This window comes from Manis pentadactyla, chromosome 4 (genome assembly GCF_030020395.1).
Source record: "Manis pentadactyla isolate mManPen7 chromosome 4, mManPen7.hap1, whole genome shotgun sequence".
Lineage (NCBI taxonomy): Eukaryota > Metazoa > Chordata > Mammalia > Pholidota > Manidae > Manis > Manis pentadactyla.
Window position 1 is genome coordinate 140,020,334 of NC_080022.1, and position 19,761 is coordinate 140,040,094.

The window sequence follows — 19,761 nt, forward strand, 5'->3', positions numbered from 1 at the left end:
TCCTGAGGGGAAGCCAGTCTTACCCCAGAAAGGAAGGACCAGGGTCTCTTTCTCACCGCCTGACTCCAGCTGGTTCTTCCATCCACTCTGCCTTTTAAGCAAAGCGTCTGTGCTATGATTTTAAGAAAACTCAAAGGAGACCAACTTACAACTTTGCTGGAGGAAACTTGACAACACAAACCAGAATCCTTACATGCCTACATAGAGGACTTCTAGAGTACAGATCGCAGCCCATTTTTGGATACAGGTGCTGGTTTTACATGGGTGTGTCAAGTTCATGGAAATTCATCAACCTGTATGCTTAAAATCTGTGCACGTCTCTGTATGTAAATTATGCTTCAATAAAAAGGATTTTTTAAATATGCATGCCTTTTGACCCAGCAATTCTGTTCCCAATTCCACACCATCCCAAGGGGAAAAAATCAGAACCATGTACCAAATTGTACTTTTGAGAGTCCCCAGCACATTGTTGTCCTAAGAAACACTGGGAATGATCTAAATTTCCACAAGGGTAGGTTAAAGAAAGACAGCATCTCCCCATAACAGAGTACATTTCAGCCAAAATAAAGTAGGTGTAGAAGTATATGTAACGACAAGGGAAAATGTCACAGTACATTTCTGAATGGACTAAAACAGGCTAAATAATATGCCCTGGGCCATAAAGTTCAGAGGGTGAGACTAAGAATCATGATTTTTCCCTTGTGTTTTTCTGAATTTTCTAGGTTTTCTGAAATAAGCATGTCTTACTTTTATAATTAGGAAAACAATAAACACTATTAAAGATAATGACGAATGAAAGGAAGCAAAAGGAGAAAAAGGAGATGGCCCAGTGCTATAAATTAGTGGTTCCCAAATGCAAGGGGCCTAAAAGTCACTAGGGACTTGAATAGCGTTGGTTCAAATCCCACCATGCTGCTTATCAGCAGTGTGACTTTGCACTAGTTCCTCAACCTCTCTGTGCCTCAGACCAGATTCCCCATCTATAAAATTGGGGAATTAATGGTACCTACCTCATAGGGCTGCTGGGAGGGGTAAATGAGTTAACATGTTGTTAAACCTTCAGATCAGTGCCTGAAATGCAGCCGTGTTAGCCAGCGCAACTGCTAAAATTCTGACTCCATCGTTCCGGGCTGGGCCGTGGAATCTGCATCTTTAACAGACTCCCCAGGTGACTCCAATGCAGTGAGAGACACAGGAATGAAATTCACTACAATACTCCCATTGTCTTTAGTGGCCCTGGAATTATCTGTGGGAAGGCTTGGGCACTAGAAGCTGTGTGCAGGGGATTCTCACTAAAGGAGATCACAAAGCCAGCTCTTCTGCTCACTGCATCCAGCTAGGTCCCTCTCAACCCTCCCCTACTACTGCAGAGCCTCACCTGGGGACTAGCAGAGTTCACCAGAGTGTGGCCACCGGCGCCCTCTACAGGCCAGTTGGAGTCGTGCAAGGAGGAAGGGAGCGTCTTCTGACTTGGAGCTGAGAGGGCAGCTGTACTGCTGCTCCTTGGCCAAAGGGGCAGAGGGACGGGGCCATTCCCTGTAGTGCAGGTGATTAGCAGTAACCACCTGGTGTCAGAACACATGGTTCCAGCCCTGGTCCTGACATTAAATGTAGCTGTGGAAAACTACTTAAACTCCCTCTGCCTCATTTTTTTTTGATCTGTAGAGTAACTGCAGTCATTTTTTGAGAATCCCATGAGCCAGTGAAGTTACAGTTTTTACTTCATTTAATCCTTACCAACCATGTCCTTTATTCTGGTTATGAAATGGAGCCTTAGAGAAGCTAAGGGTAAGAGGTTGCCCAAGATCACAGGTAGGTAATAGCAGAATTCAAACCCCGAGCCCCTGCTTTTAACAATTCTGCCATTCTACAGAGAATGAGGGCAGCACTAGACACGACAGGCCGCCAAGCTGAGCTTGAGCAAAGCCCGAGATTCCTTCTGAGCCCCCGCCAATGCCCAGCTGCAGAGCAGCCCCAACCTGGGCCGGAGAGCAAAGCCGGAGGCGCCTCCCCAGGTCTGGCAAGCTGAGCTGGGGAATGCTACCTCTGGCAGATGAAAGGTGACTCAGGTGGAGACAGGCAGCAGGAGACAGGAGAGGCAGGGAGTCACCTCAGACACTTTAAAAAGAAAAAGGGCAAGCTGCTCACACACAGCACGCTCATGGTTCATTTATCCCAATTTCCCTGGATAAAAATGGAGGCCCTTTCCCCACCCCAGAGGAACTCTGCTGGAGCCCCGGCCTCGTGGCATCCCCGTCAACACCTGTCCCTTGCCCATTTAAAGGGAGCATGGCTGAATTAGAATGACATAATAAACGGAGGCAGAAAGGCCTTTTCCACTCAAGGTCCCCTCTTCTCTTCCACTACTGCCCCCCAGCTCCCCACTCAAAAGGGCTCTGCACAGCCCGGTGCCTCGTGTGTCACATTCAAGTGGGTGGCGAATTGGGCTGGATCCTGTATCTCGGTGAAAAGTTGGACCAGTGCTTCGCTGGAGGCTGGGGGATCTGAGGGCAGACATGTGGTCACTGTTAAAGAAATAACCCAATGAGGTACAAACTGGCAGTGTCACCATTTTGCAGATGGAGACATTGGGGTGCAGGGAAAGAACAAGTGATTTGCTCAGGGTCACACACCTAGGAAGTGGCTGTGGCAGATTGTATTTTTCAAAGATGGCCACACCATTTCACAATCATCCTCCATCCTGCATGCTCCTCTTGCCATATGACATTTTCACCACCACCTCCCCGCCCCATGAGAGGTGGGGTCTAAGTCTCCTCCTCTCTGATCTGTGACTATGGCACGAGCAATGCTACATCATTCCAAGGCTAGGTGAGAAGATGACAGCTGCCTGGCTCTTCCTCGGGATTCTTGCCCTTAACCCAGCCACCATGATGTGAGGAAGCCCAAACCAGCACCCAGAGAGAGCACATGGAGAGGCCTATGTGGCCAGGAGCTGAGACCTCGAGCCAACAGTGGAGCCTTCAGAAGATTCCAGCCCCAGACTTTGAGCCACCCCTAATGATGTTGGCAGAGCAGATATAAGTAACCCCACCAGTATCCTGGGCAAACCCTTCCCACACTGCAGATTCCTGAGCAAATGAACGTCATCACTGTTTTAAGCCACAAGCTTCTGGAAAGTTTATTATGCAGCATTATTTCATCAGAATAGTAGCAGAGCCAGAATTGGAACCCAGCAAACTGGCCCAAGCTGGTATTCCCAGCCACTCTGCAAAGGTCCCTGCTGTGGGAGACAGTGTAGAGGTGGAGTTTAGAGCTTGGGCCTGGAGGCAGACTATCTTCATGTATTCACATATTCATTCATTCATCAAATGTTTGTTTACTGCATCAGTACCATGTTCCAAGCTCTCTGCTAATGCTAAGGATATTCTGGTGAACAAGACAGATCCCTGCCTGGGGGTTGGTGGGGAGAATGTGGAAGAAAAAAGAGGGGTTACTTTACACAGGGATTACAACAGGGGGATATGATCCCAAGGGCACTGGGTGGGAAGGGAGCCCTGGTTAGAGGGGATAACCCAGGACGGCCTCTCTGAAGAAGAGACGGCAGGATGACGTGGGCCCAGCTGCGTGCAGAGGGGAGGACCAGCAGCAGGTGTCAAGAACAGTCCTGGGTTCGTGTCAACTAATTACAAGCCATGTGACCTTGTGAATAGAACCTGCCTCTCTGAGCCCCCACTTCCTCATAAGACAGGGACATTTTCAGAATCCATCTATATGGTTGTTCTGAGGAGTCAATGAGCTAATACACGTATACTGTGCAGTCCAGGGCCCAGCACAGGAAGAGCTCCATAAATATAAATACTGTGGTGCAGGAATTAAGCTGAGGCCAAGGTCCCCACGGGGAGGACCAAAGCCCTTGAAACCACTCTGCTCCCTATCAGAAACTGTGCTAGCCACAGCTACTGGAAAAGAGAGCAGGGATAGCGGGGCTGGGGGAGGCTTCCCACTGCTGCACCCGTACCCAAGCCTCTGAGGGTGGGTCAGATGGATGAGGAACACACATATTTCCCTGAAGCATTGCTGAAAAGTGCAGCATGGCAGCCTGAGACACAGCCAGGCTTCTGCCCACCCCCTGCAGCATCCCTGACTCATCTCCTCAACCCAGAGCTCACCCACCCATCACCCTAGGCTCACAGCTCAAAGGACGGGGCTGGAGGTTGGACTGGTTGTCCCCCACCAGGCCCTGCCCCAAAGCCATGGGCATCCACACAGCCAGTGGGGGAGAAGCAACTTTCTCAAGGTAGAGGGTGGGACAGGGACAGGAAGCCTGGGGAGAGGGCAGAGCTGGGCAGAGCAGAAGACTCAGGAGCCCCAGGGGGCCAGGAAACCCTGCTGGGGTAAATATCACCTGCCATTGGACAGGCACACCCCCGAGGATCCTGGAGAGCACCCAGTGCGAGGCCAACACACACACCCGGAGAAAAGAACACCAACAAGCCAGAGCATGCAACAGTGTGCACAGAAACATGCCCAGAGGACCCACACATGGTCACACACAGATTGTGCAGATACGATCCAGCAACACGCATGCGCATGCACACACAGACACACAGACACACACAGACACACACACACACACACACACACACACACACACACACACACCTCACTGTGCCCAAATCCCTGTCACACCCCTCCTGCTCTTGCTCACTACCAATCATCTTATTGGCAGGGTTCCCCAGGTGCCCATGCCTGCTGCCATCTGCTGACCTAGAGCAGCATGCCCAGCATGATCCAGGAAGGAGGCTGACAGCCCTGGATCTGAACGAGGTAAGGGGATGGGACAACAGCCAGCCCTGAGAGCAAACTGCAAATCCTGAAACCAAGCACGGGCAGGTCTGGGGGCTCAGCACAGCCCAGTCTCAGGCCAGGTCCCCTAGAGGACAATCCTTGCTTTTGTAGCCCACCTGCTCTGGGAGCCCCTACAGCTGTTTCACATTGTGAGCCAGTGGAATGGAATCCCCTTATAACTATCTGGAAGTCCTGAAGGGTTGTGACAAACAGAGAAAAAAAAGTGCAGCATGGCAGCCTGAGATCAGACATGAGGAAGAACTTCCCACTAGAGGAGCACCAAAGCATTGAAAGAGGCATGGGCAAGAAGAGAATGTCCATAAAGATGCCCTCTTCAAAAGGAGAGGAGGTGGATGGGGTGTCATTACTCATTTTATTTTATTTTTTAACTAAATTTATTAAAAACAAAAGGAGTCCCAAATTGCAGAGGTCAGAGGAGTCTTTAAAAGACTAAATGACTCCCCGGCCTAGGCTGGATGTAACCTTGCCTAAAGGCAGAGGGTAGACACAGTGACCTTCAAATTGCCAACCTGAGCTGCTCCTGCACAAGCAAGAAGCAGAGGACACCTTCCCACTGCGTGATCCCTCCCTCAGGGGGGCGGCGCGTTACTCAGAGATGGGAGAGGGTAGGGAGACGAGAGCCACCTGGCTATGGTACCACAGACTTGCTTTCTGCAATTGCCACTCACGAGGGGATTTAAGTGCCTGCAGTCAGCACCTCCCCAGTCAAAGGGGATGGTGGCCTGGGAGGGGCAGGTAGACACACTGGGAAAAAGGAGAATGAGGAGGCTTCTAGGTCCCACACTCTTTAATATAAAGCCTGCCCTGGTCATGCCCTAGGACCCCCCAACTAATAATCCTCAACCACTGCCTTCTCTCATGCCACCCCATCGCTCTCCCACACACCAGCCTGTCCTCTGGCCGCCCTAGGCCCCCCAAGCCCCAGGCACCAAGGCTGCCCACCTTGCCCCACTGCCCAGCTCTTCCAACATTCTTGGCCACCCTCTGCCAACCAGTCTCCCTCCCCTTCCTGCCCTCTGTTTTCCCTGGCCCTCCTCCACCCTCTGCCCTGTCCTCCCCACTGACTGGCCCAGACTAGTGCCCACAACCATCTGCCAGCTCCAAATGCCAGCATCCGCCCTCCTGCCACGCCTCCTTCAAGCACCTGCTACTTAGCCACCTTCTTCCCTCTGCTCCTCTGCCCATGGCCAGGCTCCCATGTCCTCCTGGGGACAGCCAGCGGGAGGTACGTCTGAGCCACCAGCCCAGGGGGCAGGGCATCGCTGGCTCCAATTCACAGACTGCCAAACAGAACCTTTCAGGGGGCCGGGAGCCTGGGCCACAGCTCCAGGAGGAACTGACCAGGTCAGGTGTCTGGCCCTTGAGCCCCAGACTCTAAACCAGGAGGGGTGTCCTTAGAGGTCACCCAATCCAGCCTCCTCCTCCACATGAGTGAATGAATATCTGAGTCACCCAGAAGGTGCTGTCTTCCTGAATACACAGAAATACTCCATTTGTGGAGCCTTTGCTACAGACCCATCACCACGTTCAAAAATTTAATATCGATCTTATTTAACACTCACAATCCCAGATAAGGAGACCAAGACTCAGAGAAGTCAGGTAATTTGCCCAAGGTGATGCAGTGTGTTGCACACCTAAGCGCGCCACTTCAAACCCTCTCGGCCCCTCTTCTTACTCCATCTTTTTTTGCAATGACCAGCTCCCTGCAGGCTTCAAGCCACAGCTTACAGTCCACATGGCAAAGCTTCATCTAGGGCTGAGCCAGGCCTTCTTTGAAGCTGCAGTGAGGGATGCCCACAGGAACACGCTTGAGCCGTCTGGAAGCACATGGGAGTTAATGCCCACAGAGCCTCCCATGTCCAGTAGGGGATAGAGCCAATGGATGGTCACACTTCCCTACTTCTCTCCCCAACAGGGCACTTTTGAACCACATTCCACAAGGCTCCTCAGGAGACCACCAGGACAGAGTGGTGCTCATATAAAATAACGCATCCCGTGCTGTTTCTCCTTTCTCTCCTTCATGCCCTTTGCCCCCACCCCTGGTCCCTGAGATCACTTGTCAAATAAACTATCGCACAGGAGCCTTTCTCTCAGCCTCTGCTTTGGGGGAGCTCAGGCGGAGGGGACACAGCAAGTGTGGCGTGGCTGGTGGAGCCGGGATTCAAACCCAGGTCTGAGTGACAACAGAGCCTTTATGCTCAACCAGCTGCTGCCACCACCATCCAGGCCTGGGTCCCTTTCCCTAAGGTTCAAGTTATTCTGAACCACTGTGGCTCAGTCACACTTGATTCAGGCAGGGTCATGGGAAGGGGGCAGGGAGGGCGTAAGGGTGCCCGCAACAGGGGGTCATCTCTGGAACTGAGACCACTTTCACCAAATTCCCTCAACACCCTGGACTGAGCGGAAGCCCCAGCTAGACATGCTCTGGCCCTACTCAAATTTAGCATCTGCCTCTGCCCAGAAATTTCTGTGGCTCTTCAGCACCAGTCCCCCATCCCACCCCCACCCCACCCTCACTCCTCAGTACCTTGGAAGGGAGGGAGGACCAGAGGTAGCTTCTTGAAGCCTGAGCAGCCACGCCTAGCTGACACCCACTCTGTCCTATCCCTGGACTCAGAAAACCCAACACACCTGCTGGAGGTGAGGCCAGAGTCTCCCCTGAGTCCTGCCCAAGTCTTAAAGATGTGCTGGGACTTTCCTGGGGAAAATCACTGCTGGGACCTCACATGCCTGAGTCACTCCCAGCAACCCCCCTCCCAGGCAGCTGTGCAAGAGCTGTTTACTCCTCACCCCAAAGCAGGAAGAAGGAGTGGGGGGTGCCTTCTCCCCTCTCCACAGGAAGCTGAGGTCCAGGGAGCTTAAGGGATGGCCCCAGGGTCACAAAGCATGAAAAGAACCTAAGAACCCTGGCACCTGGCCCAGGCCAACCGTATTATTCCTTACGGAGGCTGCTCCAATGGGGGCTACTCAACAGAGGCAAGTCTGGCTTTCAGATCCAAACCCCACTTGCATGTAAATGCCCTTAGGTTTGTTAAGAAGGGTATAAAGGGAGCTATAGGGAACATGAGGATGTACCCTCAACCAACTCCCACACACAGCGTCAGGTGGTGGCAAAGCCAAGTGGACGCTACACAGTCCTGAGGTCTCCTGAACACACACCTGCCCAGGACCCCCACCCAGGGTTGGCTCTCTGGCTCTCACCCACCCAAGGCTTCCAGAAATGAGCATCAGGCTGGAGGCTGGCCCTGCCCCAGAGGTCCACGAAGGCCTCTCAGCCAGCACCGCACCACCCTAGCTCCCCTCCCTGCAGCAGGCACAGGTTGGAGTGAAAATGGGGTGGGGTTTATGCCCTTCTGGAAGAAAACCAACCAACCCAGCCTGGCTACAGGGTCCACCTGGGGAGTCTGGCTTTTTCCTTCTACCACCACCTGTAAACACTCCACCTCTGACCTCCATGCCGGTCAGCTTCTCCAGCCAAAGACTTTGACAGGGGCTGGGCAATATCTCACTCCCACCACACATGATGTGTGTGCGCAACACCCCTCCGGTATGGGTTTCTAAGGACAGTCACCCAACCTCCCTAACATAACCCATTACGCTTAACTGCTCTGTGGAATCGCAGCACCGAGCTCACACACGTCCCTACGAGCTGGATTTCCCTTTGCAAACACAAGCATTTACACTCAAAACATACACCCCAATCGCACGTTGTCACACCTAGGTCTCACGTCCTGATCCAGGCTGACTATGGAATCACCATTCAGTCCCGGACCCACTGACCTTCTGTGACGCCTGGCGCCCAGGGCTCGCTCCTCGACGTGGACGGAATGTCAACAGTCAGTCGCAGCGGCTCGCCTGGCCTGTGCACCAGCCAAGGCGGCGGCCACCCGTCCCCAGCCGGACCCAAGCCCCCTCCTCCTCGGCGGCGGGCTTCCCTCGCAGCCCGCCCAGTCGCGTGCACCGTCACCGCCGCGCGCACACGCGCACGCCCAGCCGGCGGCTCGGGACGCACAAAGCTGCGCCCTCCGCTCGCCCGCACACCTGGCGGGCGCGCCCCCAGCCTCCGGAGCCGCGCACACGCAGCCCGTACAGCCGCGTGGACCTCGGGCCGGGGGCAGCCGGAGCCACACACCCGCTGCGGGCCGCGCCCACCTCGCTCTCCTGCCCCCCGCGACGCCGCCGCCCGGCCCGGGCCCTGCAGCCGGGGTACCCACCCCGGCTCGCCGAGTGCAGCCGCCGCGCAGCTGCCGGAGGGTGGCGAGGGCGGGGCCGCGGGAGGCGGGCACGGGGCGGGAAGGGCGCCGGGGGCGGGAGGACAGGGGCTACGGCGGGTCCCGAGCGCCGCGCCCGCTTGGAGACGCTCGCTTCGCCGCCGCCAGGGGACTGGCGGCCCCAGGCGACTCCTCTGGAACAAAGGCGCGGGGCGGGGCAGGCGCCCAGGGGACCCGGGGGAGAGGAGGGAACAGCCCACCTGCCCACAGAAGTTCTTGGAGGATGGGGCCCCAAGAAGTGCGGAACGGAGGTGCAGAAAAAAACGCGGGTTTCTGGTCTGCTGGGGAAGACCCTCTGGTGCTCTCTCCAGCTCTGCGCGGGGTGGGACCCGGGTACCGTGCTGTCCGGACTTGGAAGATGGATGCCTCAAGGGATGCCTGAACCCGGGAAACTGGCCCTGACTTGGGCCTTCACTCTACACACATCCTCACCAAGGATGCGCCTTAACTTGGAGGGGTTAAGGAAAGGAGGGGTCCTCTAGGCAGCCTCTGGGATGCCTGAGTCCCCTCGTCGGTAACCTCCACGGAAGGCGGCCTCTTAACGGGCTTGTACACCTCAGTGACAGGAAGCTCGCACCTTCAGGAGGCAGCCCACACCATCCTGGCTGCTCTAAGTGCCAGAAAACCATTCCTTTAACTGCCCTGAAGTCTGTGTCGCTTCTGTCTGTTGGCCATGGTCTCACTGCTCTGGCCACAGTGGCTTTCTGCTTCTAGAATATTCCTAGAACCTTGTCCTTACTCTTCCTGCAGGAATACTGTCCCACCCATCTCCTGTGCCCCCTCCGAGCATCCATTGAACACTGCTCAGCAGCAGCTTCTCCGTATGGTTGCCACCTTATGCTCTTCAGGACTCAACTACAAATGTCACCTCAGAATGGCCTTCCACCTCTTCCAGAGTGTTGACACATCCACATCCACCAGCCACTCTACCTCTGATGCCCTGTTTTAGTGTCTTCAGCACTCTAGATTGTCTCAGGAAATACTCTTGTCTGTGAGTCTATAGTCTGTCTCTCCTGCTAGAATATATGCTCCATGTAGGCAGGACCCTTGTCTGCCTTGAGACAGGCACTGTAACCCCAGGGCCTGACCCAGTGAAAGGAAGAAAGGGAGGCAGGGCTGGGCAGCCTATGGTCTGAGTCCCTTAAGCAGCCTGGTCCATCACCCTCAAACACAACCTGCTCAGCTGTTCAAGGGTAACATCTGGCACAGTTAGCAAAGAAAAGGTGCTCAACCCCTAGCCCATCTGTCCATCAAATAAATGGGCAAATGAAGGAACATTCCTCTTAGAGTCTGAGACTCAGGACAGCAGGACTTCCTCCTCTCCTCTGGACTTTGCCCTGAGCCCTTGCAGCCTCAAGATGCAAGCATTTTCTTAAAACCTAAAAAGTGGGGCCCTACCCAAGTTTCCAGTCAATCGGAACCCCTCAGACAGCTCTGATTCCCTTGCCCAGCTACCCAGGTGTAGACAGAACCAGACATCAAAATGGATTTCCTCTTTATCCCTGCTATATTGTTCCTACTAGACTTGGACCTGGAATCCAGCCTCCAGGGCATTTGGCGTCCCAATTTTGCCATCTTGCCTGTTGGAATGGTGCCCAGGTGCCCACCACCGGCAATGTCACCAGCATGTTGTCCGCATCTTTTCTCACCAAGCAACTCATAAACACGTTGAGCAGGACTCAGCCAACGGCAGCCCACCTAACCTCCCTAGCTGTTGCCAGCCCCCAGCCCACATTCCTCTGTGTCACCTGCGAGACTCTGATGGGAAGAAAAGAACAATTTCTTGCTGACACTCAGAACCATTGTTTCCTGTTACACCACCCCCAACCTACTTTAAGTCTAGAAAACTAATCAGAAAAGCAAATAAGCTTCCCCCAGCAGGATGGGTTCTCAGGGAATTCACTCACTGCTGCTAATGATCCATCTCTTCCTTTTCTAAGTGCCTCCCAATCATCTCTTTAATAACAGACTCTGACACTTGGCCAGGAGGGATGCTCAATTCACTTATTTATGGTTTGTAGACTTACTACCTCTTTGTAAGGATAGAAATTACCTTCGCCGTCTGCCTTTGGACACCTGCCTTATTCTCTGACAGGCAGTGTGCATAGTGGTTAGGAATACTGCCATTATTAGCTGTCACTCAACCTCTGTGCCTCAGTTTTGTCATCTGAAAAATGGGAAGAATGATAGTACCTAGATTGCACATAGTATTGTTATGAAGATTAAATCTATTTATCACTGCAAAGCATGTACATCATGACATAATAAGCACTCAAAAATTAATTATTAATATTCTATCACAAAATTACTTCAGTCATGGAGGATGGCAGCCTCCTCTTCAAGTCCCCTGGGATGTAGCCTTCCCAAGTATGAAAGCTGAAGTTATTTCAAATGGCTCCATCCTGTCTTGTGATTGCTTCCCTCCTCTAAGCACTCAGCTCTGCTCCTGTGACTCTGAAGAGCATTCTTGTTCTTTGGCTCAGAAAACAGCAGCTCTGTAGCCTCAAGCCACCTGCATGGGAAGGAGATCTTGCCTTCCTCTTCTTCCCCTCCTACTACCTCAGGCCAGTGTAGCTGGGCCACCTGTCCTGGGATTCCGAGCCTGCACTAGGTCCATTTGTCATTCACCTGGTGCCTGTTTAAGGTGCTCCTTCTCTGAGCTAGGACCCCAGGATACAGCAGAGAACAAGGTAGAAAAGGTCCTGCCCTCATAAAGCTTACATTCCAGGGGGCACCACAGACAATGTACAGATAGAGAAATAAGATAAGGTCAGAGAGTGGCAAGAGCTTTGAAGGACAGGAGAGAAGGTGAGGGAGAAGCTACTTTATGTCAGATGGCATCTGGCACACAACACAGCAGGTTTTGCACGTTATCCAAAACTGAATTCATCATGTGCCCTTCAGGTCCGTGTGTCACTAGCAATTTCCTGGCAGTCACACTGGCCTTTTTCCATGCTAGCATTCACAACTGGACATTCAGAATTTCATTTTTGCACCCTTCCCAATACTTCTTGCCTCCAGCTCTGGGGGCTTTTCTCTACATTATTTTAAATCCAACCTCTGGAGTCCAGGGTAATCTTGTCTGACCACCCATTCCCTGGATGCCAAGAGTTCCCAGGTGGCCCAAGTCACCTTTCCTGTGGTTCCTGTCACTTACACATCACAATCCAATTAATTCTTCCTCTTTAGGCAGAAATGGATCTAGAGTTCCCATTCACCTCACTGCTTCCTGTACCTTCTGAAATCATCAATGAGACAAGAGGGAGCAGATGCCCACTCTTAGCTAAACAGGATTCCTGGCAGATGTCAGGGGAGGTGAAGTCTCCCACCACTTCTAAACCTTACTCCTGGGCCAGTTTTGGGGGCTGCAGGAAGGGCATCACCCTTGTCCTCTTGTCGGCCAGCCATGGTGCACCCCCAAATTATGTCACTTCCATTTCTTTTTCATGCAAGCACCCCTGGGAGGGGAGACATGTGCATTCTTGGATGTGAGGGTCCTGCTAATTTAGGAGCTGGTACAAAGAGGTGGACAGAAGGTCCAGGACCTGGTCTAGTAGAAGCCTTGGGAAGGCGTGTGACAGCAACAGGGTTACCCAGGTGTCTTGCCAAGACTGCTAACACTGGTCACACCCATCCACAATATGGAAGAAGAGTAGGCAGGAGCCCAGGAGCAGGAATCTGAGGACAAGCCCTCTGCTCCCAGCCCCCCACTCAGAGCCAGAATCCCAGCTGGAGGCTCTGGAATGGGGGAGGAGGAGACAAGGAAGGCAGGGCCAGCTCCACCCAGGTCAAAGGGGGGCTGCCCAGCAAACTTGCCCACCGCTCTTCCTCTTAAAGAGGAACCAGCTGATATACAGGCCTCAGAAACCAGCCTGATATACAGGCTGCTCTGCATCATTTCACTTGAGACTCATGATCTTCCTGATAGAAGGCAGGATATATCCAGTCATACCCATCTTACAGATGAGAAAACGGAGGCAGTGAACTACCCCTGCCTGCTCAGTGCATTCCAGCCTGGACACGCAGCCAGGCTGACAAACACTTTCCAGGACCCTGGGACCCTTCTCTACCACTGAGGCAGTGGTTCCCCACTGTGGATCCATGGAGCAGAGTGGGGCTGGTCGCCCAAGTACTGCCTGGAGGTGGGGAGGCAGAATGGAGAAAGGACTGCAGGCCCCTTACCTGGAGGGAGACGCAAGGTCAGCGCGGCTGAGGATGCGATGCTGCTGCGGGCTGTAGAGCCACTGAAAGGCTGTCAATGTCCTCTCCTCAATGCGGAACCGCCCTTCCTGCACGTACCTGCAGGCAAGACAGGAGAGAGTGAGGTGGGCAGGCAGGGCTCTGCAGAGCTCCTTTGCAGTGTTGGCTATGCCTGCTGTGAAGACACAGATGAGAGGTACCTGTCCCCAAACGTCCCCCCTGCTCATCTGCTGGAAAACCCTGTATCCAGAGAGCCACAATTAAAAATCCCTAAAGAGGAGGCAGATATAGGAAGCAGGTTTCAACTCAATAGATGGAAAAGCTTTTAAAAAGTCAGTTGTCTGAAGTTGAAAGAAGTCATTGGAGGGAGGGAGTTCCCTGTCACTGAAGGTATGTAAGCAGAGGATTCAAGCATCAGGCAAAGTTCCATTTTCCAAGCCCCTTACAGGGCTGAGGTGCTAGACTCCTTGATTTCACAGCAGGAGAAGGGCTGCTCTGGAGCGGGGGTCAGGGGGTCAGATGTCAGGATTAGGTCTTCCAGAACCTCAGGAGTCTCTCAAGGTGGAGACCAGCCCAGAGTAAGGATAAGGGAAGCTGGGATAGGCAAGGCAAATACAAAAGGATCCTTCGCACTCTGGCCACCCCCTTTGTAGAAGTGTGAATCCATTCATTAATCCAAGATTCATTGAGTACCCACAGTGATGGGCAAAAGAGACTGACTTTCTGGCCTCCTGGAGTTTACAGCCTCTTGGGGAAAGAAGCCACAGAATAATCACACAAACAAATACATCATTACAAATAGACCCTCTTATATATTACCAGCAGGAGTGTCGATTGGTACAACCCCTCTGTGGGACAGCCTGATAACATCTGCCTAAGTTACAAATGCAGTTTCCCAGTAGCCCAAGTTGCATTTTGGAGAATTTAGCTACAGATTCCAGCATGTGGACAAGGTTATCTGTGGCATTGTTTATAATAGCAAAAAACTGGGAACAACCCAAGCTCTCATCAGTAGGGAACCAGTTAAATAAATTATGGTGCATCCATATAGAAAAAAACTGGGCAGCCACTAAAAGTGTTTCAAATGAGGGTGCTCTCTGTGTGCTGTCATGAAAGGATCTCCAAGTTACCTTGTGAAGAGAAAAAAACCAAGTGCAGATAGAGTAGTGTGTGCAATTTATGTTTGAAAGGGGAGGCAATAAAGGGTGAATTCATATTTGCTTTTCCTTGTATATAGAAAAAGACACAAAAGCTAATAAAAATAGTTACCTTTTCATACAGGAGAGATATTACCAATTCCAAATATTTAATGTCTGTAAGTATTTGTGTGTATGAAATTACAAGCTGCATAAAATGCTATGAAAAAAAATTGTGCAACCGCTTTGCTATTGCCTGATGGGTGGGACACAGGCTATTTGCTGGGGAGATTTCCGAGAAGGGAGGGAGCTGGAGAGCAGAGAGGGCTTTCATGGTTCCTGGGACCGCACAAATCAGAGCATCTGGCCTCTGTCTGTCTCCCATCACTCTCCTGGACCCAACTTGCATGTCAGGGAGACCATCTGGGCTGCTGGGTGGAAAACGGCAGGGCAGCCAGGTTAGATGTTCTTGCAGGGGTCCAGGTGGGACAGCAGTGGCTCATATGGTGGAAAGTGCTGGAGATGGAGAGAAATAGGGGGACTCTCTCGGGTGAGCTAAGGAGGTAGTGCTGGTGGGACCTGATGATGGGCTGGGAGTGGGTGATGGGAAGACAGGCAGCAAAGTCATTCCTGAGTTCCCAGTTTGTGCAGACATCTGGCTGCAGTGCCACTCATGCTGGACAAGGGCAGGTTTGGGAGGAAAGATCATGACTTCAGTTTGGGGCGTGATCCTCTGTGACATGCTTCCTGCCCCAAGACAACTCTCCTCCCGTAAAACCCAACTCAAAAGCTGGCTCCTCCATGAATATACAGTGGGGAAAAGACAATCTCTTCAGTAACCAGTGTTGGAAAAACTGGACAGCCACATGCAAGAGAATGAAACTGGATTACTGTCTAACTCCATACACAAAAGTAAACTCGAAATGGATTGAAGACTTAAATATAAGACGTGAAACCAAAAACTCTCAGAAGAAAACATAGGCAAAATCTCTTGAACATAAACATGAGTAATTTTTTTCTGGACACATCTTGCCAGGCAAGGGAAACAAAGGCAAAAAAATGAACAAATGGGGCTATATCAAACTGCAAAGCTTCTGTAGAGCAAGGATACCATCAACAAAACAAAAAGGCATCCTGCAGTGTGGGAGAATATACTCATAAATGATTTATCTGATAAGGGGTTAGCATCCAAAATATATAAAGAATTCATACACCTCCACACCAAAAAGTAAATAAATAACCCAATTAAAAAATGGTCGAGGTCCTGAACAGACATTTTCCAAGGAAGACACACAGATGGCCAACAGGCACATGAAAAGATGCTCCACATCACTAATCATCAGGGAAATGCAAACCAAAACCACAGTGAGATATCCCCTCACACCAGTTAGGATGGCCACCATCCAAAGACAAACAACAACAAATGTTGGCGAGGATGCGGAGAAAGGGGAACCCTCCTACACTGTTGGTCTCTCAAGGTGGAGAGTAATGTAAATTACTGGTGGGAATGTAAATTAGTTCAACCTTTGTGGAAAGCAGTATGGAGGTTCCTCAAAAAACTAAAAACAGAAATACCATTTGACCCAGTAATTCCACTTCTAGGAATTTACCTGAAGAAAACAAAATCACTGATTCAGCAAGATATATCCACCCCTATGTTTATTACCACATTATTTATAACAGTCAAGGTATGGAAACAACCAAAATGTCTATCAAAAGATGAATGGATAAAGAAAATGTGGTATATATACACAATGAAATATTATTTAACCATAAAAAATAAAGAAATTCTGTCATTTGAGGCAACATGGATGGACCTAGAGGATATTTTGCTGAGTGAAATAAGCCAGGCGGAGAATGACAAATACCATATGATTTTACTTATATGTGGAATCTAAAAACAAAAAGAACAAAACAGCAGTAGATTTACAGACACTGAGAAGTGACTGGTGGTTACCATGGGGGAGGGATTGGGGCAGGTCAGTGGGAGGCAGATAAAGAGGCACAGAAATCTCAGTCATAATATAAGTTGGTCACAGGGATGTAAGTGCAGCACAGAGAATATAGTCAATGATTCTGTAACATCTTCCTATGTTGACAGATAGTTGGGGTGAGGGTTTAATGATGTGGGTAACTGTTGTATAACTGTGTGGTATACCTGAAACCAATATAATATTGTATATCAACTATACTTTAATCAGAAAAAGAAACATTAAAAAAATGTAATGAAAAAAAATGTTAGCTCCTCTAGGAAGCCCACCCTGATTAATCCCATCCTATTCTGATGACAAGTTTCTAGTTCTTTCTCCATTCTTGGGCTCCTTTGGGCTCAGCCCTGAATGACACACTCTTGCCACCTCTATGGAAGAAACTGATAACACCGGTTGCCTCCGAGAAGAGAACTGAGAGGCTGGGGAGCACTGTAATTTGAATTTGAACCAAATGAATATATGTTTTCAAAATATAAATATCTTTTTTTTCAATTTGAACCAAATGAGTATATTACAAAATATAAATATCTTTTTAAACAACTTGAACCAAATGTATATATTTCAAAATATAAATTTTTTTTTTTTTTGAGAACTCTGCTGATCATGAAGTCTCTGGCCATTAGGAGCAGAAAAACCTCAGGCACGCACTCATCTGGCCTGACAGCTTCATTTTACAGATGAGGACATGAGGCCCCAACTGGGCACAGGGCTGCCCAAAGATGCTGGCAGCGCCGAAACCTAGTAAGTGATGTCCTCTCACTCCCAGGCTGACAGACCACAAACTGGTCTTTCCTTGACCTCGCCAAGCACACACAGCCCCCCAAGCTGAGGGAGGAGTAGGCTCACTCAGGAACCATGCCCACCCTAATTCTCACTTCACCCATCACTCATCTGCCAACATGTGGAATGCAAACAACCTCAGCCACAAGCAGTACTGCCACTTCCTTGCCCCCGAATCTATCCACCCCCACGACCCACGCTCATGAGGCAGGTGGGACGGTCCTCCACTCTTTGCAGGCACCCTGGCCTGGATTCCACTTACCAACTGTAGGTGAGTGATTTTCCACTATGAGCCCCAGATTCTGCATCTGTAAAATGGGAGTAATAGTAACACCCCCCTTTGAATGGTTGTTGCAAGATTAAATGAGATAATGCCAGGGAAGCTCTTACCACACATTCACCATTACCACCTTCCTCCCCACCATCCTCCCTGGCCTTCACCAGCCACAGGCCTTCACCTATGACAAACCCAACCTCCATTCTCTCTTCTAAGCTTCGCATCAAAACCCTCAGACCCAGTGGATCCCATTTTGCAGATGAAGAACAAGAGGCTCAGGGGAAAGTGGGTGAACTTGTCCAAGGTCTCACAGGCAGGAAGTAGCAGAGGCCAGCCTGTCTTGTACCTTCAACTCATGGCATCCAGGTCCCCCCTAACCCATCTCCTACACACACACACACACACACACACACACACACACACACACACACACACACATACCACACCACACATCCTCTCCCTCCTCTGAGCCAGCCTCCACTTCCCAACATAGATCTTGCCAGCCCCTCCCCTGCTCAAAAGGGTAGTGTCTTCCAATTGCAAATCAAATATCCTCCAAATACTTCATGCAGCCCCTTCCACATCCCCTTGTGCAGGGCCCTGCATTCCTGATCCGTTTGCCTTCCTCCAAACATGCCCTGCCTTTTTCCACCCTGGAGCCTTTGCCCAAGCTGTGCTCTGACCTGAACTGCCCTCCCTCCTTCTCTACCCCAAACCCATCCACCTGGCCTCAAACCACACTGTCCCTAAGAATCTGTCCCCAATCCTCCAGCCAGAATCCAAGTAGGCTCCAATATTCTGGGGATGCTTTGTTAACCTTGATCACAACATTGCCCTCAGCCTGCCTGTACTTATTTACGTGCCTGTCTTTCTCCCTGATAGAGTGCAAAGACTGTGTCCACTCATCTCTGAAATCTCAGCAACATCCTCACACAGCCCCTCTGGTTGACAGCCAAGCTGCTGTAAAAATCTCAACAGCAATCAATTCCCTACATCTTTGGGAAGCTTCTTTCACAGAATGCTCTGACACAGATGATCTCTATTAATGAATCCAATGTATTAACATAGTGAGTGAATTTGCTGAATTGCACCACACCGAATATAGGGAAAAACAGCCATCCCCAAATATCTTTCCTATTAACCTGCCATGTGCCTGAAAGTCCAATGAACACTGAAGGAGATTAAATACTGCACAGGATCAACCATGCAAGCCACTATTAGCCATTAAAACTTTAGTAAGAACCAACTTCTCAGATTATCATGGGAGAGTAGGAGTCAAGAGACCTGGATATAGTCAGGGACGTTTTAAAGGGAATGAGAAGAGGAAGGTCAGGAGCCACTCATAGAAACAGGTCCCAGGTTGTGGGGTGTGGTGACACCTCCAGGATGCAAACCATCACCAAAAGAAAGAAGGGTCAGGCTCTTTACAGGTTACACCCAAGTTTTCAGTTGAACACTAGGGTAGTTCAGACAGGCATTGAAACTTGAACCTTGAAAACAGGCTACATGAAAGGAGCCAGTCACAAGAGACGACAGAGTGTATGATTCCACTTATATGAAGTGTCCAGAACAGGCAAATCCACAGAGAGAGAAAGCAGGTGTGTGGTTGGTTAAGGCTGAGGGGAGGCGGATTGGAGGTAATGGAGGAGAACTGCTAAAGGTTACGGGTTTCTTTTGAGGGTGACGAAAATGTTCTAAAATTGACTACGGTAATGGGTGCATCACTCTGTGAACATACTAAAAAACATTGAATTTTAAACTTTAAATGGTTAGGTTGCATGGTACATGAATTCTACTTCAATAAGGCTTCTATTAACAAAATAAATATTCATGAGTGCATACTGATAGAAATGATTGAATAAACAAATAAACAGGGAAAGAGACAAATCTCCCATGCAGAAGCATTCCAGTGTATGTAAATATTCTGTCCCCAAGGAAGTGGATCACAAATCCACTCTACTTAATTGTGGTCTGCACACAGTAACTTCCTTATGGAAAGGGGGAGAGGTAATGATGACTTTAAGTGGAGAAGCCTGGCAAACATGACCTCAGTCAGGTGATCAAGGTCAATATCAACAGTGATAAATCATGTCAATAATATGTACCCTTGATATGATGTAATGAAAATGGCATTCTTTCCCTGTGGTCCTCCTTCCCAAAACTCATAACCCTAATCATGAGGGATTTTTCTCTAATTATGAGAAAAACATCAAACAAATCCCAATTGAGAGATATTCTACAAAATGTGACCACTACCCCTCAAAAGTGGGCAGGTC

The 19,761-nt window shown here is 50.3% G+C and overlaps 1 protein-coding gene across 5 annotated transcripts in view; it reads right to left on the reverse strand.

Annotated features, from left to right (window-relative positions):
* Positions 1 to 19,761, reverse strand: part of RAP1GAP2 (RAP1 GTPase activating protein 2) — a 210,913-nt gene that overhangs the window by 185,781 nt on the left and 5,371 nt on the right. For 3 of the 5 annotated variants that reach the window (XM_057501042.1, XM_036906110.2, XM_036906109.2), the window contains exon 2: positions 13,284 to 13,400. In XM_057501042.1, the coding sequence (XP_057357025.1) occupies positions 13,284 to 13,400 (117 nt within the window). Of the gene's footprint in view, positions 1 to 8,610; positions 8,825 to 13,283; positions 13,401 to 19,761 lie in introns of those variants that run through there. The other 2 variants (XM_036906113.2, XM_036906117.2) reach the window with 2 other exon arrangements.